Consider the following 16,456-nt stretch of genomic DNA (forward strand, 5'->3'; position numbering starts at 1 on the left):
CACTGCTCCTTAGACCATAAACAAGTGGTGCGTATGTGTTGACACCAACTGTGTATACATAGCCACGTTCAAGCGAGGTATCCAGCAATGGCAGATGCTCAGGACAAATGACGGATGTGGCATCACATGCAATAAGTTTAATTTGATGCATTTAGCACCAATTTTTGCAGAAGTGATCGCCCAAGAATACCGTCTAATGACCTTTGGTGCAGCAAACTGCCATATCAAGCAATCCTGCATCAATGATTACTTCTAGCAGTCCAGCTGCATGTAAAATAAACATGACATGCTTATATCACACAGTCTTGCTCTTCTTTTTCTTGTTTCTTTTCGGGTCATTCGGAAATTCACTTAATTTGAAGATTTTTTGTGGTCCGGCTGACTTCAAATTAACGACGTTTCACTGTAGTCAAAAACTATTTGGCTAGATGCAACACCTGCAGTGTTTGTCTGTTTTAAAACAGACACATTGTTTTCCTGTGCCCATCTTGTCTCATGCGCAGCTGAGTTCCACTCCCGAGTACTGGAAGCCTCCATGAACCTGCTTCGGCAAACGACCTCACGTCTGCTGGATATTCCTGGCGGTGATGGGCCGTTCTCCAAGGCAGAGTCAGAGTCCTATGGTTCCCTCGGCTCCTCGCCGTCCAACGGCAGCACCCTCTCGCTTCCCACCGACCTGTCCAAAACTACCATGTGCGAAGTTCTGTCCGGGCTTAGCCTGCAGGAATCGCCATCATTGGCTGACGATGACCAGCAGAGCCCTGTGTTACGAGGAAGCTTGATGTCGTCTGCTCATTCTCACATCGGGCCGGTGCCACCTGCGATCCGTGCTTCGGCGCCACCCAGGATTTGCAGTCCGGATGACTTCGAAGAGGTGGACCTGAACACGGACTAGAAGGCGCTGTTTTTCTACCTTGCAAGCTGAAGAGGGCAATTGTAACGAGTGGCTGCCAGGCCTTCACGCAGGTCAGGTGAGCTGGTGCACACCATTATTGCAGTAGTCAGCCTTACTTTGCAAAAGGTGCAAATGTGCCAGGGGTTAAAAAATGTGTGCTACATACAGTGAAATACTGGCCAAGTGCCTGTTTGAAATTTATAGACATTCACCAAAAGAAAAGTGACATGGGTGGTGGTTCTGTCAAGTATCTGAAATGCATACTAATTGATAGATCAGAGATGTGAGTTGAAGATGCAGGTCTTTAATATTATGCGAGACAGTAATTGCACATATGGTTAGCACTCGCGAAAAATACGTTTTTGAACTTTAAAACACTTCAAGCCATGGTCAAAATTTAAAAAAATTTCCTGTAACCTGCCAGATCGCCTCTTCTTTGTAGAAGACATCAATTACATTGTCCAAGTCAGTATAAAATGCTTAAGCTACGCACCCATTGAAGAGCATTGCAATTGCTGCACAGATACAAAAGTGCAGTGGGTCAATGGTGCCAGTGTAACCACTGGTGAAGCAAACAGCATCACTTGAGGGAGGAGACATTCACTGACTGGGTGGGCAGCGTACCAAAATATGGAGCATATTCACGGGATTTAATTGAGAAACACCAGTGACTCTGTGCCAGCTTTGTATGACTGTGACCTTGAGGTGACTTGAGGTGGAGATGGTGACTGGGCACTTGCTATGTCAGAAAACAAAGTTGAGAATCATTTATAGAAGGGGTGCGGGTGCCTATTCAAGCTTGGGAACATTTACGAATTTTTATGGTAGGTTTCGTTAACACATTTTGTGTCTTAGTCATTGAGGAAGTGCTGACACACATTTTCGAACTTGTGGAAACTCTACCACATGTGAAATGATGACACTTCATAAGTATGAAGGTTGGGAAACATTAATATGATTATAATATATTTTAATTGGATGCTAAAGCTGGTCTCAAAACACGAGCTGGCATCATCATTTCATGACGTCATGATGTAGAGCAAAATTTGCTGACCTTATGTTGCAATAAAGCTAGGTACGACGACGTTGTTCACAAAAAAAGAAAAAAAATAGTAATAATAAATACGAGGGCTGCTCGTGTTTCTTCAGGCTGCACTCTAGTATGGCAGCTACAGCAATGGCAGTAATGGAGGGTGCTCGTGTGTCGTGACGTCACGACTAATCTACTTCCAAGGTGTTGAAACCGTAACTTGTTAATAAAAAAAAAGTATTGTAATAAGCTCTTTTAGGTCGCTCTGATGCTTGCCAATATTATTTCTATAATTTAGAGAGGCTTTGGACTATCATCAATAAAAGAAAAGAGAAAAATCGCAAGTCGGAAATTTTACGTCAGTACGCCTTTAAAAGACTGCATCAGATGTGTAACTCTACTCAAGTATTGCAACAAGCATAAGTTTTCTGTTCTGCTCACATTAGTTCCCATTTTCCCCTTGCTTGGTAGTTTCATGCTACTGCAGTCAACCTCCATAAATTCGACTCCGCCTAATTTGACTGTTTTGGTTAATTCAATCTCGACCGAAGGTCCTAGCTGGCGCCCATGCATTCATATGGGCCATAATTTCATTATTTCTATCATCAAATTAGCCTTGGCCAGATAATTCGAACTTGCGCAGTCAGCATGCATGCACCTGACCCTTCTGGTGACTCCGACAGCGACCCCTTCACTGGTAGTGTCTGTCTCGGTTGAGCTTAGGGGACAGTGAATGCATTGAACATAATTCATCTCCCCCTTGAAACCGTCTATTTTTCGGCCTGCCTAGGGAGATTCTCAAGCAATAACCACAGCTCAATATGTGTAATTATGGTATTTATCCAACTATAATGCGAGATTTTCACATTTTTTTTCAACAAAATCGGGTTGAAAAATTGCCGGTGCGGTGCAATCGAATATGAAACCGAAACCGCCTTTGCGGCTTTGGTATCCTTTACTACATAACATTAATGTAATGTGGCTAAAGCTGGCTTTAATAAATTGTGTGGCGAAGCTAAGTTTAGAAAACCGCACATCATTCTGCTACACATATTAGACACTTGCCCATTTTTGCTGCTAAAATATCGGGGACGCTTTTGATTTCTACTTTGTTTAGGAGCTTTAATGTCATTTCTACGTCAATTGCACTTCGGACACATAAAATATGGTTGTGCATTTGATTAGGGGGTGTATTAGAATCTGGCAAATACTGCCAAGTAATTCGGCCATGTGTATTGGAGTTTTTTCCTGCATCTTGCTTAATTCAACCTGCCGGATAATTCGATCAGTTTTGTAGGTCTCGTCAGGGTTGAAGTAACGGTAGGAGACTAAATTACTATGAATTTGTGCTAATGTGTTTTGATTCTGTGTACTCTTTCACGCAACAGTCATACTGGTACAGTGACACTTTCATTGGCAGTGAATGATCAAATGATCAATTTACTAGGAAAAGCTTGCAGCATTACAGTTTCATGGTGGTTTACAGTATTTGCAACCTTTCAGTGTATGAGTTTCATATAGAAAATACAAAATAGAGCATTGTAACAAATTCTACCCAATGTTTTTGTTGCTCTAAAGGGCGTTTATGCAGCTGGAAATGTATCATGGTGTGAACCATCACCAAGACAGAGTTGATGCTTGTTCTTCCCACCATCTGCAAGCTGGTTGAAGCAACCTTGAAAAAAACTTGCATAGACACTAGTGCCATGTTACCGTCTGGCCTGTTTTTACAAGCTGTATGATGCTAGTTTGGTTTGCATTTTATAATGGAATTTGTCGGAGCAGATAGGGGAACCTGAGTTCTTATGGGCTTGACATGGCAACCAATCCCATTTTTTTGTTTCTTAAACATGAACTAGTATCAACTGACCCATCTTCAAGTTGCTGCTTATTAACAGGCATCAACCTCATTCTTTCTTTTGCAGGCTGATCACATGTCCAGTTACTGCTTCGTACAGGGCTTCCTTCAGAAAGTGAGGTACCATATACCTACTTCACTGTTTAGCTCATTCAGCAACGTTTTACTCTAGGTTTTAAGAATGCATTGCACAACCAGTGATCTTGCATGGCAGCGGAATCTCGCCTGAATACTGACGCATTGCCAGTTAGTTTAGGGTTCACGTTTTATTTTAGCTCCTTGTGGTCTAGTGTTCATCATGTATAGTAGTAGTTGCGTGCTCATAGTTCACGTTGCTTGTTCAGTTGTAGTAAGGACATTTCTTTGGTGCCATCAGTTATAAGGTGCTTTTTTTCTTCTTTTTTTTCCCCCGATTCATGTGTATGCATGTTTTGAACTGATCATTCGGCAAAGACTATGGTCAGGAACTGGTTTTGTTGCCTGTAACATGCACTTGCCGTCTTTATGTAGCTGCTGTTTACAGTTTTAGTTTCTTGCTGTTCAGATGACATTGGACATTGTTATTGTTGTGACAGCATTGGTAAGAAGAAAAAACTGTTGCAAACTTGAACTTGTGTGCTGAGGCATTCAAGAAGCAACTGTATTGCCATTCTCATTTTGATATAAGAATCCAAGCTTAAAGCAAAGGGCAAGGAATATAGGGCAGTTCTTGAACTGCTCATTTGAACACTGAACCAAGATTTCAAACTGACGTGAGCTCGGAACACCTACTACAGTGTAAAACATAATTCACTATAGTGGGCAAGGTATGTGTGTCTACAACAGAAGCTGTGTGTCTTCAGAAAATTATTCTTGGTAGAATGTAGCAAATGCATGCTCAAGACATTGGTAGATAGCTTACATTTGCATTTTCAAGCTATCTTGCAAAAGCAGCAGCAAATGACACTGTTATCTAACTTGCATTATCCTCTGACCAGTCCTTTCTCTTGTTTGACCAGCAGGTTCATTTTTTACTTGGCCTGCACTCGACAGCTTTTTATTACTATAAGGGGAGCAATGTTATTCATCTGTGAAAGTGAAGTTTTGTTTTCAATTCATCATCCATCTTCTGCACTCTCTTCCTTTTATTCCCTGCAGACCATGCACAATAAGAATAAACTACTGGCCCCCTTTTGGTTAACTTTGTGAAATGCTGTTCTACCTCTTCTCTAGTGGCATGCTGCCACCTCTTTCTAGTCTAGATGTCCGTGTGAAAAACTCGAGTTCACGTGCATCACTTTGCCATATCTGCGCAGCGCACATTAAGATTTTTTTTTTTTTCAACATCTGGAAAGCGTGGCCCTACACATGCATTGCCATTTGCAGAGCTGACATTTCAGATGCGATAAATATAAGTGAATTGTTAGAATTTTGAAGTTATTTTTAATGCTTGCAATCAATAAATCACTTATATTGATGTCATTCTTTTACATGTTATTCAGGGCTTTTAGAATACATCGTTGTCAGCGATAAATAATTTTTTCTGTTCTCTTTCTTGTTCTTTTTTTTTATGTCATTGTTTCTCGAGTGCTGTAGCAGATGTCTGAGGCCTGTCTTTTCAAAATTTTGTTATACATTTTTCCATGTGGAGCCATCATGTTTAAAGAAGTGTTAGCATCTTCTTAAGAAGCATGCATTCACATATATGTGACCTTATATAATGTTACATTACTTTGATGGAGCTGTAAAACCTGTTTGAAAAGTTATTTGTGCTGTTGAATTTGCTTAGCATCGTCTTCAGCGATTACAACTGATTTATTCATGCTTTCTTCCAAGGCCCTTTAGCTGCGGCTGACAACTGTAAACATGACAAAACTGACTGCCTTTTAATTGGTGTTAAAATAATGTTTACTGTCTATTTCATACTTATTTGCGTAGTGTGGAGTACCCTCCATGTTTACGTTTTATAAATTACCCGTTGCATTCTGCAGTACAATTGCAACTTATAAACTTTTTTACTATATTTAGAGAGATCCTTAATTTAATCTGCCATTTAAAATAGATGCTCAGTAGATGGTTGATTTCTTCTATATTTTTTAGAAAGCTCACAACTTCTCATAAAGGTGCACTGAGACGCTTTTCAAACAAGCTACCGATCAGTAAACATTGCTGCCATGAACATATGAGCGTATATTATTCCACCACGTCGCAGCAGGTAGCCTACAATCTTGCTTGATAGATTGCTTGCCTTCTGCTGTGGTTTTCGAGGCATCCAATTTTTTTTTATTACCTGAATTGTGTCATTGCAGCCAGCGCAACTGCCCATAGATTACAGCCGTTGGGCCATTGTTCAAAACCATGAAAGAACTCGCGAGCAAAAGGCCATGCATACACGTCTGCCCTGTCCCACCTCCCCTGTTACCAATCCTTTGTCATTCTCTAGCACCTTTGTCAGGTGCCAACTGCACCATGAAAAGAAGGGACGATAGTCAAGGCACTGCTATTGGCACTGCCCACTGGGAGGAATCAACGAGTTGACGGGGAATGGGGAAGATAAACATTCCATTAATTAAATCTCTGCTCATATTAAGTCCTTTTCAGAGGTTCCTTCAGGAATATATTTGTTGAAAGACATTGCATTCATTCCAGCATGTTTTTCAGGTTTCAAGAAAAGTGTTTCAGTGCCCCTTTAACATACTAGCTAACAGTGCCACTGGCCATGCACTTGTGCTGTTTAAGAAAGGTGTGGTGCTTTGTTTTGACAGGCCTTTCAGGTCAGTCAGTTGTGAAACACTGAAATATTGGCAAAGTTGTTGTTGAAGTAAGCTTGTCTGTGATGGATTTACACTCATTTGCATACCCCAGAACATGTTGCACTAGGCATAGTTGCAACCATTGAGAACTGTTGCCTAAAAAGCAGAAGTCGTTGTGCTGCTTTTACTTTTGGCTTTTGACCTTGTCATGCTGGCAAAATTGACATGAAGCAGCTCTGCAGCTTTGGCATCCAAAAGGCTACAATTAGGCTGTTTCGACAGTGCCTGGTCTGTCTAGGCATGTTAAGCTAGCATTATTAATGTGTCATCTCCATTTTGTTCTGTAATGACAGTGCAAATGCATCACACAATCTGTGTGCCAGACAAACAATGTAGAACAGTGCTCCTTTTCTTTTTCAACTTCGGCAAACTGAAAATTTTAACACAGCAGTGGCTTCGCAGGCGGCAAGCTCTACTTTACGATGTGAGGTTGTGTTTTTAATTCTGCCATGATGGCCTCATTCCAAAATGTAGAAAAGTTTTTGACCATAATTTTGTTGCTTATCAAAGAATGCTGGCTCGTCAAAGTCAGCCCCAGCTCCTTTCATCGAGGCATGCCTCGTAGCTCACAGTGCAGTTTCTGGATGTAAATTCATCATTTGAACTGAGAGAATTTGTTCAGTCATCAAAGAATGTTCAAAGAATGTTTAAAGAATGCAAAAGCCATTTGGACTTGAAGCTGCTGTTGTGCAAAATTAGCTTACACCAAGGACAGGTTGCCTTGCAGAAGGTTATCTAGCACTTAAGGGATTGTTATGCTGTGTGCTGTTTGCATTTTGCATGTGCTTATTTGATGTTGGTGGAAGCTGAAATGTTTTCAGCAATATAAAACAGTTTCTGTGAAAGTTTGGTGAATGTTGTCTTATTTTGGCCAACCTCCAAATACCTGTTCACTGTTGTGTTGTCCATGGCATTGTGTGAAAATCTTTAAATAGTGATTTTTGTTGCTGATTTGTGGCACATTTTATACATTTATTATGCCAGGAACTGACATCTTTCAATTAAGGCTTCATGCGCTGCAATGTACTATTACGCTACATTTATATAATGACATTACATGTACACTTACATATGTAGGCAGGAGAGGTTGAATTGCTTCCTCTTTTTCTTTCTTTGCTAGTGACTTGTAAAATTTGCATTCAATTATCATTTAAAAAATGACCAATGTAGCAATTATTGATCTGTTGTCCAAATTTACACTCTGTCCCTGTGTGTATGTATTTAATATCAAAGTGCTTGAGAGTTTATTTTTAAAACTCATTAACTCCTGAACCTGTGAAACAGCTTAAACTGTTGATGTTGAAATATTCCAGCATAGTACATGAAATTCTATCTGCCATATTGTTTTAGCAGGTGTGTCATTCCGATGGTGGTCAGGACACAAAAATGTGTGTGTATTGCAACTTGGGTGCAGCCACAGCAAATCCCACTTGGCCAAATTCTTAATGCTGTGCCCCTTCACTAGGATATCCCTTATAGTGCCAGTATAGCCATCACATTATAGATTTATTTTTCCAAAGCATTTGTGACTGGCCTGCCATTCTAAGTTGGTTTTAATGGAGAAATGGCTAAACAGGTTGTAGAATAGGCTGAGATAGAACGAAAGTGACAGTAGTATATGAAAAGCTTTTTTTTTTTTACCCCCTTCTGCCCTATTTCCGTCGCCGTGGTCTGATAGGAAGAGAGAACTGGTTTTTACCACCACAGTTCTCTATGTTACGTACCCAGCTTCTCTATTGGACTGATACTACGAGCAGTTTGGAGATACTAAGGCTTGCAAGAAGGTAATGATCGCATGTGTAGGTTGGAGGTGCATGCTCACTCTCCAGACATGTAATTTCTTTCCAGTTTCCAAACTAGTTTTCCGATTATGCCAGTGTGCATGTTTATGCAGTGAGAACAAAATGTGCATCTTGACTCACCTTGGCATTTAGCCTCAACAACTGTGTGAGCACAAGTTTTCATATAAGAGGTCAATGGGCGGCTGTGTTGCATGAAAAAAAAAAACTTGATTTTATGCAATAACTTATGGAAAGATCTGAGAACTAGACAGAACTTGTTGATGTTTGGCTTGTGCTGGATAGAAAAGTGATGTTTACAGCCATCCTCTTGCTTCTGTAATTGGCTGGTATTATCGTTGGAGCTTGCATGTCCTATTGTCTTCACACTTAAGTCAGTTGTCACTCTTGCATTCCGTATGGGAACTTTCCTCATGGGTGTGTTAAAACTGGGGAACATGGCATGTGCAGAGCAAGTGCAGAATGTATTGAAGATTTGTCGTTTAGTGTACGAATGGCCCAGCTTACAGTTATGCCTAGAAGACTCTTCCATTCCACTACTCTCCTTACCCGGTATAGGTATGAAGATTTTTCCAAAGGAAACTATATCCACCCACTGAATGCAGGTGAACTGTATTTCTAAGCATGCAGTATGAAATTTATCCTTATAGAAAAGCAAAAGAAGGCCTCTATATACGAATTTTGCATCTATTTTTCAAATTGTACACTTTTTCTCTCTATCTTGAATATCATTGTTGTGACTGTATCCACTGTTAAACAAGTACAAAGAGTACCTTTTGCCTGATGTTAAAAAGAACATGCAGATGTTTCTTGCACTGAATATTGTGCTCACCATAGTGGACAAGACAAAACAACAATGTCCGAAATCATCCAGACATGTGTTTTTACGTTGCCAAATATTTTGTCTTAGTGTTTATAAACTAGTATTCATTATGCTTTTAGACAGCTTGCACTATCTGCATGACAGGTGTGCTGTGAATTGTTTCGTGCTTCACCACACCTGAAGTATTGGTAAATAATGGATTCATGTAGAACTTAATTCATTGAGGGTGCGAGTAACAGGCACATTGAATACAGAATGTATTTTTGTGAATAACGATGTGAATTGTTGTCTCGTTGCCGTGTTGTAACCTTTACACTGCAAGCTGGAAACGGCTGACTGTGTATTGTGATGATAGGAGCAGCAAACGAGGTATCTTGTATCGCGATTGAGGAGTGTACATGCTGCTTTACAGGAACTATTCAAGTAGTTCGAATTACGCACTCTATTACCTGTTCCTTTGCTCATGTTTTTGTGATAGTGCACCATGTATGGACTGATCCATGTCCTAATGGCTGTAGTTGTAATGTATGCATGCTCGTTTTATTAGGCATATGGTCGTGGGCTCCAAATACAATATTGGGAGCAATAACCTATATTCCTATACAGGATCACAAGCTTTAGTTACCTTAAAAACGTGTGAGGGATACTTGCAGTGCGCAATAATGAATGATGCAGTAATGGCATTGTGCACTGATGAAGCGCACAATTCACCAATCCTGCGCTGAATAGTAGGGGACCCTGCACTTCAGAAAGTCTTGCGAGACTTCCTTGCCGTCCTCTTGAAGGGTGCAAACACATGGTCTTCTTGACTAATAAAATCGTGCCTTTGAACTTCCTGCCTTCTGTGTGGTAACCCTTGACTTCAGAAGAATAAACCATTGCAGAAAAAATTACAACACAATAGTGAGAGGAATGCTCACCACCTTGCACTTCATTATTTGCTGCACTAGTTTGTTGGTCTACATATTGTAAGCCAGCACAACTAGCTAGCAGACTTACGAACATTTTCTTATTTTTTATATAACTGAATGATGTGAGTGTAAATTGCACTACTTCTGCTTTACCCTTCTTCACCAACTCCATTCAGGACATTAAAGGCTGTGGGTGGCATCAGCCACCTAGGAGTAAGAACCAGAAAGGTGGCCACTGTCAATCCTCTTGTGTGCGACACTGGCTTATGAAAGGAAACAGGTTTAGTTACGCACAATCCTCCCCCTTTTTTTCTGAAAAGCAGCATGCTTGCATTTATTGGTTGGCACTATCTTTTGTTGCAGAGTTGTGACCCTTCACAGAGTCGCTGCAGTGCTCGCTTCCGTGCTCCCAAGCACATTCGATTCTCATGCTAAAGAGTACTGCTGGTAAATGATTTCAGTGCGCATCACTAGCTGCAGTGTTCTGCTCCTGAGTAAAATGTCACCTGTTCTATTCCCAGCCGCAGACGTTGCGTTCCAATGGGGTGGAATGCAAAATTGTGTGTGTGCCTAGATTTAGGTGCCTTTATGGTGTATTTGGAAGCAAAGCAACTCAGCAGCCTCTAGTGTAAACGCTTACGAGAAAGTAAAACCCAGGGAGAGACAGATAAGTGTATGCAGTTCAACCTCGTTATAACGAAGTCGCAGCGCACACAAAATACCTTCATTATATCCGATATTCGTTGTAAGCACACATGTAGATATTGGCGAAAAAAAGCGACCAGTGAGTATTCTGTAAGTGTACACTAAGGGGACTATATTTCAGCGTGCACTGAATAGATCGAGCTTCAGAGCGGGTGGTGACGATTGGCGCCTGCCCTACTGGCTTCGAGCTCTGCCCAGTCGGTGTGTGCTGAAATTTGCAGTCCACTACAGAAGACCCCCCTTTCCCCTGACCCCGGTCTACGCGAAAGAAACGCAAGCGTTGTTCCTCCGACGGGCCAGCAAAGGGTCTCTTGATTTTTATGACCCATCTGCATCTTTCCGGGCCGGTACGAGGCACGTGAACATTAAATTACATGCGTTGTTCACTGCCGCAAATACGCAACCGTGCGATTGGTGTAATCACGCGGGATCAGCACGTTGGCTTGTTAACTGCGGTCCAAACAAACCAAGCCGCCGGTGAAAATGCACGCCGCTGAGGGATTTTCCGAAAACGAAAGGGACCGCACGTGAATTGTAAGATTTGTAGAGGTCGATCCCACCGCTGGCATACAGTTGTAGGAGTTGTCGGACGATCTCGCCGCTGCCACCATTTGCAAGGGTTGGAGGTCGTAGGCAGGAACTAGGCGTACAGGGTTTATTTACAGTACTTACATTTTAAACAAGAGATACATTCCACAGTCTAGCGTGGCTTCCAAATGGAGCACGCAAGACGAACATACAGCACACAGCTTATGAGCACGCAGCTCACGAGTACGATCACAGAGCACACTGACGAGCACACGCACAGACGAGCGCACACTAGCAGCGACAAGCAGCCGCTTACAAACACTCCGTGTTCCCTAGATCCCTAGGTGAGGGAAAAACGGCAGTTCACCGCCGATTAGCAGCGTCAAACGTCAACGCAATCGATTCGCCGTTTGTCCATTATCTTGAGTCTTGAAAGGCGCGTCGGTTCCCCGAGCTGACCCCCGCTGCGCGGCCGCCGGTTGCCCATTGTCTTGCGCCTCGAAATTCCAGAGCTGCCTTTCTCCTGTAGTCGCCGCGAGTGTCAGCAGACTATGACGAATCCTGGGGCCCACGTACCGCAAAGCACCCTTTTGTTGAGGAAGCTCTTCTTGTTGCCGAGAGAGACCATGAAGACCCGGCAAATCAACCAACAATACGTTGGGCGCCAAAGGTGGCCCGCCCTGCTGCCGTCACCGATTCTCCGAACGAGGCGCATGGTGGATTAACGCTGCCGTAATCTTTCAGTTCTCCGAAGGAAGTTCATGGTCGGTTGGTGCTGTCGACCTCGCTGGTTCTCTGAATGGCGCCACCACCGCGGGTCGATCGAAGCACGTGCAGCGGGATGAAATAGCTTTGCAGAGCAGTACCCCTGCAGGCCGATCCTAGAGAATGCACACTCCGCTATTATGGCCGTCAGTCTAGGTTGTGCGTCTTATCCCACGCTTGATTTCGCATAAGGTTTACGAGTGCGGACATGCAGGGTCCTGAACATTTGGCTGCGCGTGTTCAAAAAAAGATTTTGCACTCACCGCTGCACTGTTCTTGCTGGAATTTTGCAGAACGATCGCATTATGTTGTCGATTTCGTTTAGTATAACACTTAACACGATTAGTCGCCTATTTTTTAAGATAAAAATGAGAAACTGTTTTCGCCTATGGGAAAAATGGAGTCTGAAAAGCAGGCCCTGGCACAGGCTTGTGTCGCCGCCTGCCGGCAGCAGCAGGACGTAGCTGCTGCCGCGTAAGCAGCCGATTTCGGGATGCCGTTAGCTCTGCGAAGCAGTTCCCTCCTGCTGTTGCCGCAGTGCGCTTAGCCAGTGGACTCGTCGCGGCATCCCACGGCGGCCTTGGTATCTATGCTACGTAGCAGACCGCAGCTACATGCAACTGTATTGCGTATGCGCCGCGTTTGCGTTGCTCACGGCATTGCTTGGGTTAGGGCTCGCTGACCGCGTTATGTGGTGCGGACCGGATTTGGTCCTTCAACAGCTTGACCAACGATTAGGAGCGACATCCAACTTTCACATCTTTAACTGCTATCAATCGGCCTGTCAAATTAGAGGGACTCAACGGCTACGACATTGACAAGCAGTGTGGCTAAGTTTAATTTCTACGCGGGCGGCCGAGCGTGAGCAGACGATAGTCGGCTTCTTAAGAAAGTACGTAATTATCGAAATTCGAAAGCAGGTTTTCGCTTACTTCAGCCCTGTTCATTAAACTGCATCAATAAATATACACAGTAATAAAAAGAAGCCCACTGATCCAAACATCCGATTTGATGCTATTAGTCAATAGCAGCTGCATATTGTTGCGACGCCGTTTCTCGAAGCTCGACCGGCGTTACTTTGGGTAGCGTGGCGTTGTCGGCGGCCTGCAGGCGTCCGGTAGACCATGGCGACCAGGCAAGGACGAGACGATTTCTAGTGCGAAACTTGCACTTTTTATTCAATGGTTGGTGAAGGATAAGAAGATAATGATCAAAAGAACATTGCGGGGCCCCTTAAATAAGCCCACTAAAATCGTAGGCGGGATCTTTCTCACGTAAACGTCACGTGACATGCACCGAGTCCCCCTCGTTGCTTTTCGGCTGCTCCCACTTTCCTGGGCGATGTTTTTCCGAGCTTGCCTCCGCTGGTGGAAACCCGTGGGTCTGGTCGGGTATGGGCTGCTGAACCATTCTCCCAGGTGACGTTTTCACGAGCGTGCCTCCGCTGGCGGCAACTCGCGGGTCGGGGATGGACTGCTGATCCATTCTCCCAAGTGACGTTTTCACGAGCGTGCCTCCGCAGGCGGCAGCCCGGTAGCCTGTCTGGTTCGCGTAATGCGTTCTCCCCTAGAGTGGGACAGTTCGCGGAAAGTTCTTCCCTTGGTCGCACACACACAAAGGGGCCTGCCATCACTGCGGTGTGCCCGCCAGGCCGCAACCACTCGAGACAACCATAGTAAATTAGGAATCCATCCTCCGTTTCGGCTAGGCATGGTCTTTTAGCATCCTTTTTGCCCTGGGTGTTACACGCCAACCGTAACAATATGGGAATCTGCTAAATTACAAAACAAAGTAGCCCCAAAAAAGTGAGGAGCAGGCTTCTGTTGAAAAAGGAGCATTGGAGAAAAAGATGACTTCGCGTTCCGCTTGCGAGCTCCACGCACCGCATACAGCTTCAAAAAATTGGATGAGATGTTCACAGCAGCGTAGGCTGTCCGCGGAATATGGTTTTTTCACCCAGCCCGATAATATGCTCGAGGCATATTTAGGGAAGTGAATAAAGCGAAGGCAGTTCAAGCTAAGTGCGACCCACTATAGAAGCTTAATTCACTTGCGAATCTCCTTTTCTTGCTTTTCATCCCTTTTCATGCTTCGTCAGTAGTTCGAGCGATATGCTGCGGCCACATCACTAGGAGCGGCCGACCGTCAACGGCGCAAAGTCAAACTAAAGGAATCCGTGCATTACGCCGGCTGCGAAATCGCCGGGATGTCTCTATAGTGTGTCCCAACTAACGTTAGCGAATGTGCGTGTTCACCGAAAAAAAAAGGTATTTTAGAAACAGGGTGCAAGATATAATCATAAGGCCTAAGGTGTTCGCTTATCAGTAGTCGGACAACCGAACGCCGTAGGTATTATAGTTACATCTTGCACCGTGTTTTTACAGCGAAGCTGTGTATGGGCTAGCCGATTCGTCCGTCTGTCGGTAGACTGTACGCCGAAAACTCCTCCGGCGCAATCCCACGCGCATGCGCGAAAAAGAGAAAGATAGGCGCGGGGTTAGCCAACAGCACCTAGATAGCACAAAGCCTATTTACTACGATCCATGACGTCACGCTACCTGGCCTGAAATTTCCATTGACAAGGCTGGCGTGATGAAAGCGGTGACGTCAAAATCACTGTTGCTTACACGGGAGTATCGCCGTTAGACTATGGCAGTCGGGCTTGGTAATATGACGTCATGGATCGGAGTGAAAATGCCTTGCGCTATCTAGGTGGTGTCGGACTAGCTGCGCCAGAGTGAGGTCGTTGCTCTCCGTTGCGGCCGAGCGCGCGCGCAGCAGTTTCTATCCGGCTCAGAAATGGGTAGGCCACGCGTCATACGTACTCCTTAGGAGCAGGCAGCCTTCGATCAGCAACGCCGCGAGCAGAACCAGTACGCCGTGCCGATGCAGCAGCCCGGGCGCAAGAACATCTTTGTGAAGCCGAGTGCAAGCAGCAACTGCATACCGAGGATACGGCAGCCTACCAAGCCGTCCTTTATTGAACCGTCGGGATTAACCCATTGATCAACACCGGGGCCGCACGTTTCAGTGCTGGTTAACCATCTGTACGGAGTTATTGGGCGGTGAGATTTTTGAATATTTGTTTTTGGTGAAAAATAAAATTATGGGGTTTTACGTGCCAAAACAACAATCTAATCATGAGGCACGTCGTATGGGGGGGGGGGGTAGAAGACTCCGCAAATTTGGTCCACTTGTGGTGGACCAAATTTCCACCACTTTTGAAAATAACAAGCCGGTGCAATACGTTCCCGTTGTTGTACAGAGATTTCTTATATTTGTATAGGGTTTTCCTCGAAGTCACGCCTACTTCATGGCTGGCTGGCCCCCGTCGTCGTCGTTTTGTGGATTGACGAGCCAAGCCAACTCATGGAAAACGAAGGCAAAGGCAGCGCCACTTTTTTGCTCTCTACAAACGAAGGCTTATCTGTACAGTGTAAGTCAGAAAAAACTTATAATAATAAAAAGTATGCTGCATTTCAATACCAATAAAAAGACCAAGAACCGCGTACACTAGTAGAAGGTCACGTGGTGGAACACTTATGCAGATTCATGTTTTTGCCGCATGGGGCATCAAAAGTCATTTTTCGCCACTTTTAAGGATGAATTAAAAATATAAATCCACGTTTATTGAGAAAAACATGGTTCGTTTGAGCCACTACGATAAGGAATCGTTCCATCAGCAGGGTTATCTCGATTCGTATTCTGAGCGGTTGTCTTTCCCTAACGTGCACCGAAATCTAAGTACAAGGATGTTTTCGCATTTCGTCCCCATCAGAATGCGGCCGCCGTGGGCGGGATTCCATCCCGCGACCTCGTGCTTAGCAGCCCAACACCACAGCCACTAAGCAACCGCACCGGGTAGGTTTTCGGTCAACAGGTTGGCTTACGTTGGGACACGCTTTATACCGTGGTTTGTGTCGGTGACCCTGCGTATAAGCCAAGCGCCTATGTTTGACTATTTTGATATATTTCAAGCTCAGCTATAGCTGTAGCTCACTGCGCCTGTATAGTTAGCGCACGCACGCACACTCACACACACACAGAGAGAGAGAGAGAGACGAACATTCAGTGAACATAAAACACCCTACAGGGGAAAAAAAGCGTACTTGCCTTTCGCCTGGCCTGATTCATTCACAGACCAAGTAAGTTTTGGGGACGCGGACGCCTATGTCGAAATACACTGCATTACGATTACAGATGAATATTTGAAGTTTCGAATAGGAATCGAATATTACACCCTATTTGTATTCGAAAGTAAACTATTTGTTGGCTCCGAATATTGGAAACTAACCAAAAGTTTCGCAACAGATTGTTAAAGTCGGGTTGCTGTTCTCTGTTTGCTAAACG

General features: G+C 44.0%; 1 protein-coding gene across 2 annotated transcripts in view; it reads left to right on the forward strand.

The window, feature by feature from the left end:
- LOC142572425 (SH3 domain-binding protein 5 homolog) overlaps window positions 1–10,033 on the forward strand; it is a 34,306-nt gene extending 24,273 nt beyond the window's left edge. Inside the window, exons 8-9 of one of the 2 annotated variants that reach the window (XM_075681527.1) lie at window positions 504–971; window positions 3,851–10,033. In XM_075681527.1, the coding sequence (XP_075537642.1) occupies window positions 504–895 (392 nt within the window). In that variant the 3' untranslated portion in view covers window positions 896–971; window positions 3,851–10,033. The remainder of the gene's footprint in view (window positions 1–503; window positions 972–3,850) is intronic. The other variant, XM_075681528.1, reaches the window with a different exon arrangement.
- The last annotated feature ends 6,423 nt before the right edge of the window (window positions 10,034–16,456 follow it).

The sequence above is a fragment of the Dermacentor variabilis genome, chromosome 2, assembly GCF_050947875.1.
Source record: "Dermacentor variabilis isolate Ectoservices chromosome 2, ASM5094787v1, whole genome shotgun sequence".
In the NCBI taxonomy this organism is placed as follows: domain Eukaryota; kingdom Metazoa; phylum Arthropoda; class Arachnida; order Ixodida; family Ixodidae; genus Dermacentor; species Dermacentor variabilis.